The sequence below is a fragment of the Pochonia chlamydosporia genome, chromosome 2, assembly GCF_001653235.2.
Source record: "Pochonia chlamydosporia 170 chromosome 2, whole genome shotgun sequence".
In the NCBI taxonomy this organism is placed as follows: domain Eukaryota; kingdom Fungi; phylum Ascomycota; class Sordariomycetes; order Hypocreales; family Clavicipitaceae; genus Pochonia; species Pochonia chlamydosporia.
In genome coordinates, this window is record NC_035791.1 from 4,212,362 (window position 1) to 4,230,942 (window position 18,581).

General features: G+C 48.3%; 5 protein-coding genes across 5 annotated transcripts; 4 read left to right on the forward strand and 1 right to left on the reverse strand.

Moving 5' to 3' along the window:
• Positions 1-1,331: 1,331 nt before the first annotated feature.
• On the forward strand, positions 1,332-2,759 carry VFPPC_13449 (heterokaryon incompatibility protein; the record flags this gene model as incomplete). Its single annotated transcript, XM_018291226.1, has 1 exon — positions 1,332-2,759. One exon carries the CDS (start codon positions 1,332-1,334, stop codon positions 2,757-2,759), a length of 1,428 nt encoding a protein of 475 aa, XP_018147506.1.
• Positions 2,760-2,819: 60 nt separating this feature from the next.
• VFPPC_13450 (zinc finger protein) lies at positions 2,820-6,146 on the reverse strand (the record flags this gene model as incomplete). Its single annotated transcript, XM_018291227.1, has 7 exons — positions 2,820-3,801; positions 3,867-4,145; positions 4,207-4,318; positions 4,388-5,026; positions 5,076-5,549; positions 5,607-5,805; positions 5,865-6,146. 7 exons carry the CDS (start codon positions 6,144-6,146, stop codon positions 2,820-2,822), a joined length of 2,967 nt encoding a protein of 988 aa, XP_018147507.1.
• A 756-nt stretch (positions 6,147-6,902) lies between these two features.
• Positions 6,903-10,362, forward strand: VFPPC_03351 (helicase; the record flags this gene model as incomplete). The annotated part of the gene is made up of 11 exons (XM_022428326.1): positions 6,903-7,024; positions 7,076-7,379; positions 7,436-8,046; positions 8,102-8,203; positions 8,253-8,479; positions 8,530-8,563; positions 8,631-8,910; positions 8,964-9,775; positions 9,824-10,009; positions 10,102-10,228; positions 10,282-10,362. The coding sequence occupies 11 exons, from the start codon at positions 6,903-6,905 to the stop codon at positions 10,360-10,362; spliced, it is 2,886 nt and encodes a 961-aa protein (XP_022284612.1).
• Positions 10,363-14,661: 4,299 nt separating this feature from the next.
• On the forward strand, positions 14,662-15,981 carry VFPPC_03353 (hypothetical protein; the record flags this gene model as incomplete). The annotated part of the gene is made up of 1 exon (XM_018282863.1): positions 14,662-15,981. The coding sequence occupies one exon, from the start codon at positions 14,662-14,664 to the stop codon at positions 15,979-15,981; it is 1,320 nt and encodes a 439-aa protein (XP_018147509.1).
• A 1,063-nt stretch (positions 15,982-17,044) lies between these two features.
• On the forward strand, positions 17,045-17,634 carry VFPPC_03354 (GINS complex protein; the record flags this gene model as incomplete). Its single annotated transcript, XM_018282864.1, has 2 exons — positions 17,045-17,086; positions 17,140-17,634. 2 exons carry the CDS (start codon positions 17,045-17,047, stop codon positions 17,632-17,634), a joined length of 537 nt encoding a protein of 178 aa, XP_018147510.1.
• Positions 17,635-18,581: the final 947 nt, after the last annotated feature.

Genomic DNA, 18,581 nt, shown 5'->3' on the forward strand with positions numbered 1-18,581 from the left:
ATAGCATTGAACCTTCAGTGGTCGGGCTTGGCAGTGGGGGCTGCATGTGTATTTTCTGGGGGGGACGGTGGGCACCAGACTTCACTGCAATTTTAACCTCCGTCGAGGGCGGATCCTCGTCCGTAAACCTACAATGGGACGTGGAAAGTGGAAAAGCTCTCCGACTTAGGCCTCATTCCCAAAAGTGAGGCTGCAAAAATCGGTTTCACTGCATGCGAAACCGGTCCAGAAGAGTTTGCTTATCACGAATAGTAACTTCTCGCCTGGCAACTCAAGGCTTCCAATCCCATTCACAGGCTCTTTATTCTAATGGCAATGCGGTATCGCTCTACGGGAATGAAGTGTCCGCAGACGCTGTCCCATCAACGTCGTCGAACAAATTCTCAAGAAGCAGCCTTTTGCACTGTCCTCCACTCTTGCAAGTAGCTCAGAAATCTGAAGCTGTGCCTCTTGGTGGCAGTGTTTGGAGGCTTAGCAGACAAAGTCTGAGGCCTTACCTCCCTGTTCCTTGACAAGCCGTTGGTGGTGACACTGCAACCGGAGACCACATACACACGACATGCTTACAACCACGAGAGACCCCGAGTGAGGCTGACATCACCGTAAACTGTCGCTGACCGTACATGATGACACAACTTTAGGAGGTCAAGAAACTCACCGTCTGCCCACACCCAAAATTTCTGTAAGAATAACACCGTTGGCCTCCACGCACTGCAAGCCGTGGGAATGCATCACGGGCTATGAGGCACCACCGTCAAACTCCGGCTAAGGGAACTTCAGGACAAGCTGAAGCAGGCCTCGACGATGCCCAAGATGACCTGAGGCGTAAGAGACCAAGAAAAAGTAAACATAATGGTTGTTCTTTGTGCACTTCACTTTTCTCACACCGTGGCCTGGCACTTCTCAATTCAACCACTGGCTTTAGACACGGCACTCGAGAGGAATGCATGAATTCAAAGGCGGAAGGTTGCGAGATGTGTGTGTTCATACTGTCTTCCGTCTCCAAGAATCACGATGTATGCTGGACGGATGACGATCCCCTTATATTCCGCAATGTTGGATCTGTACCTTCTGGAACGCCGAATTCACGGCCCCAGACAAGCGGCATACACAAGCTCCACGGCAGCTTTGCGTCAAACCGGCAGGATTCTGTCATAGGTATTCATACCTTTGCTGAGAAAGGCAAGTATCCTTTAGTGATGCATAGTAACCGCAATCTTGCCTGCCTCTAACAGAAGCTAGGGGATCCTATGAGTTCCATTGTACATCGGAGACCACTCCGCCGCGACGTGACCCGTGATTCTGTGTTTGCAGCGGCAAAGAGTCTCATCATGGCTTGTATGGATCCCGATAAGCCTCACGTTCTTTGCAAATACTCTCGAGATACTGTACTTCCAACACGAGTTCTAGATGTTAGCAACCCCGCCGACGATGAGTCCACGGTGAGATTGCAAGTGAGCGAGACCGAGGTTCACCAGCAATATCTCGCATTGAGCTACTGCTGGGGTAAACAACCCAAGTCCACAAGCCCAACGAAGACGGTGCAGTTACGCAAAGAAAATACGGCAGACCTCATCTCCGGGTTCAGGCTCGACAGTCTTCAACAGTCTTTGCAAGATGCGGTTTTCGTCACTCGCAAGCTAGGCTTCCGCTACCTCTGGATTGACGCGATGTGCATCATTCAAAATTGTGAAGATGACAAACAAAGAGAGATTTCCCGCATGGCATCTATTTATAAGAATGCTACCGTCTGTATCGCAGCGTCAACTTCAAAGAATGCGGCTCATGGGTTTCTCACGAATAAAGGACCGGCATATCTCCCAGATCACAAGTTCCGTATCTCCATGAACGAAGGAGAGATCGGGACTGTTCACCTATCGGCAGAGGATTACGAGCCGGAACACCCTCTGGATACAAGGGCGTGGGCCTTGCAAGAGTTTATGCTGTCATCCAGATTGCTGATCTTCTCCGACTACGAGCTGTTGTGGCAGTGTAAGGAAGTGAGCCTTCGCGGCGTTACTGGAAATGGTCTCGACTATGTACAGCCGCTGGAGGATTTGCCGTGGGCTGTGTTTGATAGTGACGGGGATTCTTATTTTGGAAACCAGGATTTTGACAGGCTATACCTGTGGAAGACTGTGGTTCGACAATACACTGACAGGAAGCTCACCGACCCAAACGATAGACTTCCAGCAATCACTGGAATTACCACGGAGCTACAAACACTATGGAACGATGTCAATATTTATGGGCTCTGGAGACGATGGTTTGTATCACTCTTGGCATGGTATAAGCCAAATTCTGAACGAGAAAAAAAGCGTCACCTCAAACGAGCGCCGAGTTGGTCTTGGGCCTCACTTGATGGAGTCATTTATTTCGAAGGGCCTTTAATTAAAGAGGACGCACAAGTCAAGTTATTGACTATATCAAGTGCAGAGCTCACTGGTCGTATTCTCACGTATGATGAAGTATCCAAAGATGAAAAAAAATTGGACACCATATCGGAATGGTCAGATCTGAAAGATCCAATCTCAGAACTCCGAAAGATGAAATCCGCGGACGCAGAGGCGGAGTACTTGCTTTTAGGTACGGCCAAATCCAAACAATATGGCGAAATCGGTATTGGCTTAGTTGTGGTAAATGTAGGCGGTGGGATGTACCGACGGATTGGACTGGCAAAGTTCTTGGACATGAGTGTATGGGCAGAATCCCGGCCACGAGACGTCACCTTGGAGCCCAAACGTGCATCTAGAAGATAGGTATATTGTTATTATATCGAATTCAGTGAATAGCAAACTCCATAGTAACAGTTGTGTGCTCTAGGCTCCCTTCCGTCTATGATTCTTCTCATGCCTTCGACAATCATTCAACCTCACGAATTTCTTGCCGCAACTTGAGCAAGCATATGGACGATCATCAAAATGACTTCTTTCGTGCCCTTTCAGATTGATTTTCCTCGTAAACTGTCTCTTGCAAATGTAACATGTAAATCCACCCGGTGTGGATTTGCGACTCAATCCCCTGAAAATGGACGGACCATCGTGCAATTCAGTATGGTAGAGCCTCACATGCCTCTCTCTGCTTGCGTTGGTAGAAAACCCGATGGGAGCGGAGCTGCAGTTCACCGGGCACGCATATGGCCTCTCATGTCGCTTGTCGTGTTCATCGCGATCTTTCTTGTCGTCGTACCCAAGGTAGAAGTACCTGCACAACGTCCGCTTGCATTTGAAGAGATTGGAGCCATAATACTCCTCAACAGTGTCGCCAGAGAAGACCTTGTCGCTTGGCTTCAAATTGTTCTCAATAGTGGTTCTATTTTGCTGTAGTGCGTTGTCGATCTGAGGAATTCCGACCAAATTGCGCATCGTTTCGTCCACGCTCTCCTGGTGTATGTAGATTTGGTTACAGACTAGACGAAGATTATCAAAGAATGGGAATTCCGCGAAGTATGCAAGCTCAACAAACGACTGGCCGAGACCCGGGTGTAATGTTTGCTCAAGATCATGACCGTGTGTCTGTATAAACAAATCCAGAGCCAACCCAAGCTTAGTTTGGTACTCTTTGTCATGGTCTTCGAAGAGAAGAAAGTTGCAGCAGTCCACAAGTATGGTATGGATATGCGTATACCATTGCGAACATGCATAATCCTGAAAACTGAACCAACCAAGCTTTGCTTCTCGCTTTCGAGACCGTTCGTCATAGTTTCGCGAGAAACAAGGGAGACAGAGGTACCTGAGACAGAGTATCCCCAAGTCGCACTTGACTGCTTGCTGATTTATGTGACTGTTCTGTATGATATACCTGATTCGTGCCGTGTTACCTTTCGACTCTCGTCATCTCGTTATGAGCATACATGTCTAACTTACAATCTCGCGGTGGGATGAATGATGCGGATGTGACCTCCATCCAAAATATGCACCAGAGATCCCAGATACGTTCGTATATACTGTCGCAGCATTCTATTGTCAAAGTCGACGGTCTGGTTTATCGGGTTGTATGACAATATAGCCTGCATTTCATGCCACTGCAGTGGCCGCTTCGCACAGGCCAGCCAGCCCAGAAGAAGTTTTGACTTTTGCCACTGCTTTTCGCCGTCCGAGAGGCGAAATAATTCGCTCTTCATGGCGCCAATAAGCTGCTCATATCTGTGTCTAGCAGTAAGCATTTGCCACTTGGAAGTGATGAAAGGATCTGTAGTGGATATACATCTCTTCTAGTTTCTCTGGAATCATCTGGCCCCTAATCTTTTCACGTAGTTCGCCTTTATCAGGCTGTTGCAAGAGGTACTCGATTGCGAGATGTGCATATAGGAACATATCTGTTGAGTTACTTAGTATACGTTTGCACGAGCTCTGCGCTTTCTAGTGAGACTTTTGCAGAAACTAACCTTCACTTCGACTGCAAATGATCCCTTCGATTTGGGCTACATCCGTGTCCTCCAAGTTAAACCCATTTCTCGTGCCACGTGGCGTAGAAAACTCAATTACCCTTTTCTTGACATATGCTCTGATGTCTTCTGCAATGTCTGTCGGCTTCAGTGCGATGCATGGATCATCACCTTGTGTGAGCTCGTCCCTAACCAACTCTGGCATCGGCTGGCTTATGAACATCACTCTCATTCTACCCTGTTTAATTTCGCTATCAAACCTTTCAGCTTGCTTAACAAAGAACCTTGCAATTTGGGTTGCTTCAACTTTTTCACACTCATCAAGTCCATCGATGAGGATGTATTGTCTGGGGTTGAATTCCAGAACTGCACCCATGATAATCTTTGCAAGGTCGGCTTCTGCCAACGCCGGTCCGCCGCCTGACACAACTTTGTCGTTAAAAAATGGTAGCAAGTAGCTGGTATTATCGATCATCTGATGCAGAATGCCCTTCAGAACATTCAAGTAAGTACAGCTGTCTGGGTCTTCTTTCTGACAGTAAAAATAATAGACTTTGCTCCCCTTTGGAATCGAATGTCTAGTCGTATGGCATAAATCCCGCAATTCGTCGATGATTACGGACGCCAGGACAGTTTTTCCTGTTGCCCGATTAGTCTTGTCATTGGTATAGTCCGAATATATCCGTACCAAACCCCCGGTTGGAGGATAGCCAAAGCAAAGACTCCGGTGGCTGTTCTAATTGTATCCAGTCATTAACTTTGCTGTATCTTTTGAATATCCAGCGGCCTGTCCCAGGACAAATTCTCATGCACTGAAAGGTTTTGTGAAGCGCCTGAGTTTTACTTGACGCCTGGACCCAATTCAAGACTCTCTCCTTCATGTTCCGCACCCGGTCCTCTTCTTGCACTTCAAAGTTGGATCGAGATTCGTTCAATGTCCTCCGATAATAGTCAAATTCCGCTTCAGCAGAGTTTCCAGTCATAGTTCCCATCGGTATCCGGGGGCTTAACCACTGGATGTCGTCATGAACTGTTGCTCCGGCCTTCCTATGAGACCAACCATTGTTCTGGATGAATTGTCCGTGGCTTGCCAAGGAGTCAGCTAGGTGCCTGAACGTCTCCCTCAGTGCTGTCCATTTTGTTCTGTGCAGCCTCTGCCATACTGGCTCGACAATTTAGTATTATTCTACGATACTTCCAACATTTCAATAGGGCTTACATTTATTCGGGAGCGAAAAGAGCCTGTAAGCTATGCGATGAAAGGTGATTATTTCTTGGTAGATATGATATAGACACTCCTCGCCCTGCGGTACACTCTGAAAGAAGTCTGTGTATTGATAAAGGGGTATCAAGTGGCAGCCCAATTGCTCGTAAACGTCCAGTACATTGTCCATTCCCTTTTCGGTCGTATGCGTAGTCTGTTGTGACTCTGGTCAGAATGTCTCATCCAACTGCCGAGAGGGAATTATACTTGTACCTTCAATAGATATCGAATTGGACCCCAAATGTAAGCCATTATCATGGGAGCATCATGTGGGCTTAAGGTGACCAGGACAGCTTCCAGGTGCTCCATGCCCTTGAGGAAACGTTCAACCCTTCTCAAGTTCATCATTGTCCTCGTTGCGAGCTGTTGTGATTGAATGAGCCCGATTTCATTCTGCACATCTTTGAGGCGGGTGCACTTGAAAGTGTCCTTGTGTTGTGTTTTCAGCAAGTCCCAGCTGGCGAACTCTTCTGCAGCGGCGCGCAAGGCTTCCATGATGCCCGAAAATGCAGGGAACAGTGCTGTGCACAGAAGGACCGTAACAAATGAATTGAGTCTTGAACTTAGTTTGCAAACGAGTTCTGTCAGAGGGTACAATGAGAACATATAAATGCTGGTTGTGCCGTTGTAAGGGAAACAAACTTGCCTCCAGATTTGGGGATCCAAAGAATGCCAAGAGCAGCACCTGAGGCAGTTACGTGTGTCCGCTCTTGCCTCACAGAATTTTCTTGCGGCTCGTTTCTGCACCAAAATCGACAGAATTTTCAGGTGTTGCATGCAAGTCAGCAGCCTTGTTCTCTCATCAAGCTGCATCAACATGCATGTTGGCCCAATCATTCGATTACCGCCTCGCCGGCTGCCTCAGATACTCAGCCACCCGTCACCATTCGAGACTGAGCATTCTGGCTCAGCCAGTGTTAGTGAGACCGAGATTGGTTGGATTCCCTCAACCTGTCGAGGTTTCACGTCGCAGTGCAAAAGGACAAACGCCCACCTCTGCTGAATGCAGGCATTTGCGAACTGCAGATGGATGTCGACGCCTTGAATCGGTCAACTATGGTGGCGACTCTCATGAGAATACAGAAAGTCTTGATCATCTCTCTTTGCCTTATTGTTTGGCAAAGTGTCTCTTATTTTCGAACACAGAGTTTGGCCCAAAGTTGTAGTTGACAACACCAACACCTCTTCACCGTGCTTCAGCTGACTTCCTGGGGTCCCCGCCAAACACCACGGGAACTCTAATAATTGGCAATGTCTAACAATCTAAAGCGAGTGCTTCATGCTGCTCACGAAGAGGCTGACAGTGTCTACTATGGCGACGGCAGTCCAAGATCGAGTTCCTATGTTGGACCTGCTCTGGTAAACCCGAACAGGTAATTGATTGCTCATGTAAAATTGAATCCTGCCCTGCTAAGAGTGTCCAGCGACACGCCTTTATTTGAGATTGGGAATTCACTGCCGGAGATGTTCAGTAACATCCTTCTCGGGCCAATGGCTGGTGGTCAGATGTCCATTACACCACTCACGGATCCAAACTACGACCTGGATAGTGCCCTCAATGAGTGGCAGGCCATCACAGAATCGACAATGTCGCTTGACCCGAAACAATTGACGCCAGATTCAACACAAGCCATCTCCAGAACGTCAAGTGCCACACCAGAATCATCTCAATCAGCCATCGAATTCAATGCCTTTGCGGTCGGCAACGGGCTCATATGTTACGGAATGGTCAGTCCCATCAATGTCCCTGCCTAGAAGCTATGTGTGAGATTGATCCATTCCAGCTGCATAGTGTCGATGTCAAGTTATTCGGTCAGATGCAACAGGTTAACAGCACATTACGATCCATGAACTCCCAGTACACGTACTTCACTCTCTATGAGGAAAAGGACAACGTCATTCTGCGATTCAAAGATGAGCCCATGGATTTCGGCTATCTACGAACCGGAGTATGTGCGGCACTCGCACCGCTGTTATCCAAGTCATACGTCACGTTGGAGCCTCTAGCACCCAGAGGAAGTCTCATGGACGTCATCGGGCGAGCAAATAAATCGGCCGAAGCAATGGTCAAGGTAGACATCAACGTATACGGGTGCCAGGAGGCAATGGAAGAAGTCGGAAATGCACTCTCAAAGAGCAAGATGTGGTTGCAGACGCCAGACCATTCCAGACCAGGATTCCCACTTCATAATCCCCATTTCCTCCCTGTCAAATTCCAAGGTACCCAGGTAGAAGAAAATCAGGCTCCAAGCCATGCTATTGCTGACGGAACAAGAACAAGACGCCGGGAGGACCTGTTGCGGGAAATGGTGCAAGATGTCTATAAGGCTGTTGATAAGAACCGGCATCTCGAAAGGGTCGACGGCGGGGACAGAGTCACGCAAACGCTACTTAAGTAGGGCCTCCGTTGTTTCTAAAGTGTTTATTTTGGCTAATACTTTGTTCTGTAGGCACCAGCAAGAGGCATTAGGCTTCATGTTGGAAAGAGAGTCGGGGGAAATCAGCGAGCGATACAGGCTCTGGGAGAAATGTGAGGAAGACGGTAGACTGGTGTAAGTCGCCAAAATTGATGTCACAAATAATTCCTAACAAAATTGTTAGATATCGCCATAGAATTACCAGAGCAAGGCGCGAAAATCGGCCTGATGAGAGAGGAGGTGGCATTCTTGCCGACGAAATGGGCATGGGGAAGTCATTGTCTATGTTGGCTCTGGTTACGAAGACGCTCAAGGACGGCAATGACTGGGTACGACACCAGATGGAGACTGCCGGAAGTCCTAATACCCCAAAGCCGTCACGTTCCACTCTCGTGGTCGTCTCGTCCGCACGTACGTGCATTTCTCGTGAATCAGACGAAGCTTAAAGCTAACATTACCAGTTCTTATAGACAATTGGGAAACTGAAGTAGAAAAGTAAGCCAAGCTATTGTATTCTCAGCATTTTCACTTTCACTTTCACTTTACCTAATCTGTTTCACAGGCATCTAGAACCTGGTTTGACAGTGGTCAGGTATCATGGTGTGAACCGACCAAGGATCATCGAAACCATCGTCGACTCTGATATTGTGATTACTACATATAATACGCTTACTACAGAGTATCAGCTCAAATCGGAGCCGTCACGCCTACACAAAATTAGGTGGTATAGAATCATCCTAGATGAAGGCAAGCAGAACCACTCGAATGTCACTTCAACCACGAAGCTTACATATCCCCAGCACACATCATCCGACGACACACAGCAATATTCCACCGTGCCTGTACCGATCTCCACGCCAATTCCCGGTGGTGTCTCAGCGGCACACCGATCCAGAACAAGCTTTCTGATATCGGTGCGTTATTCTCATTCATTCGAGTCGAACCTTTCTCTAAACCCGGCATATTTCGAAAATGGATCGAGCTCCCTTTTGAGCAAAACATGGAGAGCCCAACCGTCGTCAAAAACCGCCTAATTATGCTGTTGGAATCGCTCTGTTTACGGCGCACAAAGGAGTTGATCAAACTTCCCGGGCTAAAACTTCACACTCGTGTCCTGGATTTCACAACCAACGAACGGAAACAATACCAGAATACGAAGAAGATCTTGATGCGCACAATTCGCCATCAAGTCGGCGAAGTTGAACAGAGCTCCAAGTTTGGATTGTTTCAAGCAAACCTGCAAATGCGTATCTTTTGCAATCACGGCACCTTTCAAAAGCCTTTCTCATGGCACCGTGCCAGCCGACAAGACCTGTGTGAGGCTATTGTAAGCTCTCTCGGTCAGGATGGGGGAATGGAAATCTGCTGTATGGGCTGCAAGCAACCGATGCCGATTCTCGGGTCCAGCCGCTGGCGCAACGGGTTCGGTCAGCAGTGTGCTCATATTCTGTGCTCAGAGTGTATCAATCTGTCAGCTGTATCTGACACGGAAACCAGTCCACAGGAGTGTCCAATGTGCCTCCGCCTGACAGCGAAATGCAATGTTGGGGATGCAGCGAATGGTGTCTCGAATGTGCCTTCATTGAACGTATCAACGGAATCCACGGTCGGGGATGGTTTTGACCACTATTTTAACGTTGAGGGGTACTCAACCAAAATGCGAGCCGTAATTGAGGACGTTTCCAGGGATGTATGGACTTCGAAGAGGTACGAATACATCGAATGCCTGCCCGCTTACCTGGCTAACGTGACCAGTATCATATTTTCTTGCTGGACGAGAACCTTGTATCTGCTTTCGAGCCATCTCGAAAGGGCCAAAATTCCATACCTCCGAATCGACGGTGATTGCCCTCTCTCACAGCGACAGACTCGGCTGAGCCAATTCGCTTCGGACTCAGAGTTGCCAGTACTGATTATGACTACTGGGACAGGCGCCTACGGGTACGTCCAGTCTCCTTCGCCTTAATGAGGCTACCTCACCGGGAATTGTAATACTAACTGGTGTGAAGCCTAAATCTCACCTGTGCCAACAGAGTTTTCATCGTTGAGCTACAGTGGAATCCGGGGGTAGAGAATCAAGCCATTGCGCGAGCAATTCGGCTCGGTCAAGGCAGGAAGGTCCTAGTAACTCGTTACATGATTCGGGATACTGTCGAAGAGGTGTGTTATCACTTGCGATGCGAGGCTGTTATGCTTCTCACTGACATGCGTAGGAAATGCAATCCCAGCAACTGTGGAAGAGGCAAATCGCAGCTGTAGGGTTTGAAGACTCGCCTGACGAAATAACCGTGTAGATAATATGGAGTGCTCTGCGATGCATTAGCGAAGGTGACGTCATGTATGTTTGATGAACACCAATTAATGTAGGTGTTTGTGCCACGAAGCCATTGCGGCCAGCAGAAGAATAGCACAGACTTGAGTTTGGCATGGACCGGTGACCAGTTCGAGCTGTCTCCTCGGGGGCGGTTAAAATGTCTGGTATGAGCGAATATCAACCTCTCGAGGGAGCTTAAAATTGCAGTGCAATATGTCTGCGCGGGTATTGCACCCCAAGTTGACTGCATACATGTGTGGCCCATGCCCTGCATGTGGAATGCGGGTGTGCAGCCCCCAGTACCAGGCCAAATATTGAAGGCTGTTCTTCCCTGCTCAACTTGTTTTGGTGTGAATGATCAGTCCTCGAGGGAGGTTAAAATTGCAGTGAAAAGAGCGTCCGCCTCATTTTCCACGGAACAACAAAACACCTATTGGCTGACCAGACTGCTATCTTCTTTGAACGAGCAACGGCACTGCATCTCACAGCTGACTTACTCACAGCTGACTACATGCAGCATCTACTGCACACTGAGTTCCTTTGTTGTCCCCTCCTGTGCACCGCTCTGGTTCTTTGGCTCCAATATTTTGTGCGATTGACTGGGATAATATCTAGGAAGATGGTTGAGGATGGTTGTAGAATGTTATTGTGGGCTATTCTCTCAGTCAGTTGTGCTGCTCTACGGAACAGGGAGCTCCCAGTTTCCTTGTGCGAGGTAACTAGGTAGATTATGAGTATACAAGTACGGAATTTTAATAAGAGATGGGAGTCTGGTCGGGCAAGTTTCTTGATCAGTGCTAAAGCTGCTGCGCGTTTAGTTATTCAATAATCCTCCCGCCCGCTAAAATGGCCCGACTTTGCATATGTCTGTAAATCAGGGTGTCTGGGAAAGCCGACTCTTACCACAGACTGTAGAGTGAGGCTGTCATGTCAATATCACATTTGCAGTCTGCATGTGGGCTGGCTTGGCAGTCATGTTGGCCATGGCGGAGGCTGAGCTGTCTGGGCTGTCTAGATGTCCCCCTTGAGGGCGGTTAAAATTGCAGTGAAGATTCGGGGTGTGCCCTTACAAATGTTCAATGTTCAGCTGCAGAGCCTCAACTTCCTACTCGTGCCACGCCCCACCTCTTCTAGGTGTACTCGCTCGGCAACCTTCTCCTCTATGTGCTCTTTCACTGCAATTTTAACGGCCCTCGAGCGTACAGGTCAGTCTGGCCTGGCCAATCTCAAACCACTGACCTGCAGCACAATCACCACCAGGCTAACCAGAACCAGACACATGCATTGACTTGACCTTGGATGTCAATATTCGGTGCTCAGGTACGGAGTATGAATACTCTCTAAATGCGTTTAGGCAGCAACACCCTGTAAATCAGAGTAACCTGTATAGCCAGCAGTGGAGGTTAAAGCGAGCAGTGAAGTACATGTGTAAAACTAGTGTGCGCAGATTGTCCGGGTAAGAGTCGTAGGGCTAGTATACCTAGGTAGGCACTTGTATTTGACATGTCTGGTAAGTACCTACTTTGGCTGCTTTTGTTTATATGGCGATTGTGATTGAGAGGGCAGCAAGAAGAAAATACATATGTTACATTTCACATCAAGCTTTGTTGTTTCCTAGCTCTAGATGCCAGGATAGAAATGCCATGTTCTACTTGACTTTGATTTCAATACTTGCGACCAAGCAAATATGAGGTCAACTGGTGTCATGCGCAGACTCCAGATGTCTGGTCACTTTTGGGAGGATCAAGGGATGGATGAGCCCTCGACGGGCCCTAAAATTGCAGTGAAAGATTGTGAACTCTCCACCTGCCCAAGCCAGAAAAGTGAACCAGACATTTGAAAGGTCCAGTAATCAATATCTGGTTGGCTGGCCTGGTAGTCTGTGCCTGGCTGTGCTGTCAGGTTTGACGTCCCGTCGGCCAGGGCTGAGCCGAGCTCTCCCGTCGAGGATGGTTAAAATTGCAGTGAATGCTACCGGATTAAGCCAATCAAACCAGGCCCTGTGATTGACCAATTGACCAATTGACATTTTGATTGAATCGACGTCGCCCGGGTGGCTTTATTGGGTGATGCTTCGGCGGCAGAGCCTCAGAGGGCAATCCGGGACAGCTAAACTTGCAGCATCTTGAAAAGGCGTCAACTGCTCAGTTGAGGCACTAGGGTCTGGTGACGTGGACCTTGACATGGATGCAGGCATGTGTGGTTAAGAACCCAGTATCACACCGCCCTCCAGCTGTTGGTGGCGTCCGGTCTTCTTCACTGCAATTCTAACCTCCCCGAGGGGACCAGCATCTGGACCAGTTGTCAGGACAGTTCGGCCGAGCCAACTCATTGATCTCACACCACACATCAATGCATGCACAGCACAACCACCAGACCAATCAGATATGGTCGTGGCAGTTTGGGCCTTTTTTCACTGCAATTTCAAGTTCTGTCGAGGTGATCCTCCCAAAAGTGAGGCTGAAATCGCTTTCACTGCATTCTGGCTAGCACAGAAGAGCATGGAATGTGCCAATCACTTGACAACAAACATTCTCGCTTGGCAACCTACAGTATAACTAAAACCGTATCTATAGTTTCTTATTTCTTATGATAACATGTGACCACTTTGCAGGTATTAAATACTATCTAAATGCGTTTAGGCAGTAAAAGCATGTAATTATTCTGATGTCTGGTCCACCGACACACGCACAGGACCTCCCTAGGCCAAGGCAAGGCAAGGGACTCTGTACTCCGTACGAAGAGATCCATCCAGGCGAGAAAATACCTAGTACCCAGTGCCGTGTGTCATTGGCACATTCCATGCTCTTACGAGCCGGCTTGCACATCCATGCAGTAAAACCGATTGTTGCAGCCTCACCTTTGGGATGATCACCTCGTCAGGGCTTGAAACACTTCTAGGACCAACTTTCAATGTTGACATTGAACGAACTTGACGAGTCTGGTAGCGGCACGGGGACTTTTCTCTGAATGCATCAATTGATGTGCGCAGCGGCACAACATCGCACACCGACTTTACTAACACGTCAGTTGACCACATGCAACATCTAAATGCATAGGTAGTTGCCTTTGTTTGCCAACTCTCGGTGCACCTCCCTCTGCCCATGACTTAAAATGCAAAATTAACTGTGATAATAGCTGCGAAGATGGCAGATGATGGCAGAAGATGGCTGTGGAATATTATTGTGGGAGGTATTCTCTCAGTCAATTGTGGCACTCTACTGCGCGGGTATCTCTAGATCTATTTATAGGAGTTAGCACAGATTCAATAGTATAAAAGTAAGAAATCTCAATAAGAAATTAGACTAGACTTAGTATCTATAATAGAATCGAGGCCGCTGTGCATTCAACAAAAAAGGAAAAGACTGCTGCGGGTTGAGTTGTCCCAGAGTGCCCCCCGTGTACTAACAGCGCTTTTGCACATCAATTGATATCTGTAATCAGAGAAACTTGTATAGCCATACTAGGGCCAGCAGTAAAGCGGCATAAGTGTGAGCAGCTTGGCTGGGTAGGAGTAGTATAGCTAGCTTAGTGACTTGAATATGTCTCTCTGGTCCTTTCGGTATTTTTGTTATTACATGGCAATATTGTGTTGTTTCCGAGGTCTAGATTCTGGTATAGAAGTGCCTGGCCATGATCTGCCTACATTGGTACGTAAGGTACTCGGCTGTTGATGTCAAGATTTGCTTGCATGTGGTCGCGAGTATGTATGCGGTCTGGTGTCTTGTTGGGTGATGGCGTCTGGTGCACCAGACAAGGCCACCCGCAGCCTCCAGACTCCAGATATCTCGACACATGCAGGATCAGTCCTCGATGCTTCTTAAAATTGCAGTGCAAAAGATGTGTGCATATAACCCTTGTCCCAAGCATATTCAAGGCCAATCTGGTTGGTCTGGTCTTGTTGTCTGTGCTGTAGTGCAACCAGACTGGTTTGAGATTGGCTAGGACTAGGTCCTGTCAACTGGTCTCGTCGAGGGCGGTTAAAATTGCAGTGAAAGTGGAAGTGAAAGTGGAAAAAGGTTGCGAGACACACCTGGGGCATGCATATCTGGTAATTTGGTGACCACTAATGTGAATTTTTTGGTCTCTTCCTCTCTCCTCAAGTTCCTATGTACGTCGATATTGCGTCTCGGTTGTCCGCAGCGACACCCGCTTCGGGCACGCCTACTTCGCAACTGCTTTGCATAAAGAACTCGGTTTGTGGATTAGTTTAGGACGAGACCATAAGGCTGGCGACTAGGCCATTTAAGATTTTTATACTCGAAAAACACACTCACCCATGCGTGGTCAATTTCTATTACTCATTTCCTTCTTATTGACACCATGGTTTACGTATGACCCAATCGACTATTACCAGCGCCCAGTTATGGAATTCTGTCCCGAGCGTGCCGCACAGCTACACAACCAGTTACTACAGAAAGCTATTAGCCATGACGCCTCCATCGCGACAGAGAGAACCCTACTTGATCGTTTTCTTCAGGTCGCAGACGTAGACAGCGAATTCCAGCAACACCCACTGGGCCAGTTTCTCTCCCTTCTAGACTCAACACCTCAAAGCGGAAGCAGGCTTCCCGGATTATTCACCCCAAGACTATATCAACCAGACCCATCATACTTCTGGGACGACACATATGAGCTCCATCCCAACCATGTACTACTCTATGGCCAGAACAATGCCGATTGCCCAATGGATGGCGGAATTTACCTTAACCTATACACAGCGCGGGTCATCTGGCGCATGTCGCCTAATGATTTCCCTGAAATAGAAGAGTCACTCCATGTCCCGCTTGAAGTCTTTCATAAGATGCTGCTGCGGAACTGGGAAAGCGGCAAATACTATTATGACAACGAGGAAAAGGAAATATCCGTACGCTGGTGGCAAGTTGAGGATCTAGAAGAAGCCTTATCTTCCTGGGACAAGCTGTTATCCGCTATTGAGCGCCGTCTACCGCAGACTACTAAGAAGCGACCGGAAAGAATGCCCCCTTTAGACTCCGAGTTGTTGAAGAGATTTAAACTTGGAAAATTTGCGAGAGAGTGGCTATCATTAGCGACAAGACCTGGTTTCCGGTATATCGCGCCAGGCTTAACTACCTTTTCACCAGAGTCATTCACGGAAATTTATGGAGCTGAATCAGCAAGCTCATATTGGCAGAATGTGAAACTACTTTCTGAAGAGTTCACTTCTAGTCTACTATTTCCTGCGGACATTATAATTCCCACGAACATTTCCACCACTAGCACCGACCGTGACATTACCTCGTTCGACAAGGACTGGGGCTTTGGGAAATTTACCGTTGCTCGCAGAGCTGGTATCTATACTGACCCTCTAAACTGCGACCACGCAGATACGGTACGTCTCATGCATCCATCGGGACTAGTCAACCTTGTAGAGTTGACGACAAACTGTCCTTGGGATTGGGGTCGTCTTCCGCGCCTGGCAGAGGTCCTCGAAAAATGGACGAGTCTGATTGAAACGGGCGCTTGGGAGATTGATGGGAACGGAGTTAAAACTGGCATTGAGTGGTTTAGAACTCATACTTTGGAGTCGAAGCTAGACTGGCAGGACATTATAGAGGAGGAAATTGCAAAACTTTAATGTATAGAGCATGCTAGATAGTAGGACAATACATATACAACTCTTCGGTTACGAAGAAAATGCTCCAGGGTAGCTGTTTTCGTTTTGGTCTTGGAATACAACCAGCTTCACATCCAGCAATAACACTCAAGTCAAATCGGAGTGGCTCGCACGCTCAGACAGAGGAGGGGGTAACGCGACACAACATTCAGGCTGAGGATGTCTGGTGTCAAATACCAGACAGCACATTTCAACGTTTGCTGTATAACGAGATTGTGATTACAAAGGGGGCAACAAGCAAGAAATGCATCCTAACGTTTAGTTACTAACTTTGTTGTGCCCTAGCTCTCAAGGTGCTAAATTCTGGTACAAGAGTATCTTTTTTTTTTTTGTTTTTTTTTGGCAATTGATACCAGACTTTTGCTGTCAATTTTGCTGTCAATTATTCAGGTTACAAGGCACACCTCCCAAACATTAAACTCAACTGCTCTCTCTAGCCCAGCAGTCCCTAATGGGGCTTAAAATTGCAGTGAAGGACCGGAGTCACACCACCAGCAAGTGCCGGACCCCCAATCAATGGACATCAATTGATGGATATATGTATATGCAATTGAAGTCTGGCGTCTGGTTGGACTAGTAGTCTGTGCGGTGCCAGCTGAGCTGAGCTGTCACTGTCCCCTCTAGACCGGTTAAAATTGCAGTGAAAAGCGGACTCCACATCGAGCAGCATTTTGTAATCAACATTGAAATTGAACCGGAGTGGCTCACATGCTCAGACAGAGGAACATGAAGTGGTGAAGTTGACATGGACCAAACTCAAGATGTCCCGCCCCACTAATAGCCCAGCAGAGCGGAATGACGACACAACATTGAAGCTCCAACAGCACTTGAGCCCAATGCACAATGGACACTGGTACGGTGGTGTTACTAATCACATGCTTTCGCTGCCCAAACGCGTTTGGAGGGGCAACATGGCACACATGCATGCATTCATTGAAATCGCGGTTCAAGCCAAACCAACACCACATCCCACCACCTCACCATCGTGAACAACCTCACCCACAACACCACATGGCAATTCACAATGTCATACTACGATGTTGACGCCATCCTCACAGACGCAGAGGTACTCAAACCATGTCCCCCATCCCACCCACAACCCAAACTAACACCACCCAGAAAGTCCCCTGCCAATTCGAGCTCGACGTCCCCTACCTAGGCCACCTCGACAACTCCTCCGGCCTCAAGCCCGGCACCCAGCTCTCCCTGCCGCTCTGGCTCGCCGAAATGCTGGCCCTCGCCTCCGCCGGCGAAGACACAAAGGCCCCTCTCACGCTGAACCTACCACCCTGCCTGTCCGACCAGGTCATCAACGCGCTGAAGGCGGACCCGCGCGCCGTCGCGCTGCGTGACCAGAGCGCGCACTTCTACGGGATAGGCGTCCGGATGCTGGACCTGTTTGACGAGAGGGAGCTGGGCGCCGTTCTGAGGAGAACGTTTGTCGTGAGGGCGGGTGATGTCGGTTTGCATGCGAGGAAGGCGGAGGAGGGTGTTGGGGGCCAGGGCGAGGAGTTTCTGAGGGGTCTGGAGGAGTGGGAGAGGAGTCTGTTTAGGAGGGGCCATGAGGGTGTGAGGGGGGCGAAGGAGTGGACGGAGAGGGTGAAGAGGTTGTGATTTTTGGTTCACGGCTGGGTTTATATTTTTGCGTTTGCGGATGGATTGGGAGTGAGCATTAGCGATACCCTTGTGGTGTGATGTGATATGAATGGAAATGATTGTCAAGTTTCTACAGGCGTGGTTTTTGTTTAAAGGGTTGTTAGTTTCCTGTTCCGGGCTGGGCTGTGGTATTGTGTCTGGAGAATTTTATCATTGATTGCGAAATCATGACTTCCGCTTGGCACTCCTATTCTGCAGATACATTTCCATCCTCAACCGCAAAACCACACTGACTCCCAGTACCATCCACCCAAACGTCACCAACATGTCGCTCAACTCCAGTAAAATGAAATACTTGTTTGAATAGCGCACCAAATATGCCGTCCCTCCCCAAATAATGCAATGAAATACACCCATCGCAGGCTGTCCAGCTGCCGTGGCCGAGATTACTTGGCCAGCTGTAGGCAGAAAGCACCGATATGCCCAGTCAAGCACCAGACAGCATTGAAATGTTGCATGTAACCACCCCTCATACAAGCAATTATACAAAAACGCTCTTTCGGCCGCACTTCCGTACATAACCAGCCGTAAGAGCGCGTATATGTATGCTGCTGAGAAGCTAGTTTGTGTGTATCGCATCTCCATCTGAGTGAGGCTCATTGCCAGGTAAAGTATGGTGCAAATCCCAAGCTTAACATCTTCATTGCCAGGCTTATTTCGCCGTTGCTTCAAAGACTCATCTGTCTCGTCATGCATGACTGCCTCCATCTTGACCAAGGTACGCCAAACTGCTTTTCGACTCAAAGAAACTGCAAGAATGCCGGCCATCCAAAACAACACTTCTCTCCAAGTGAAAGATGATGAGTTTTCGAGAAAGTAGTGCGGGGAAGATCTCGCAAACTTCATATTTTCAACGGCATGCCACCAGATGAACTGTCCCAACCAGGGAACGAGCACGCGCCGCA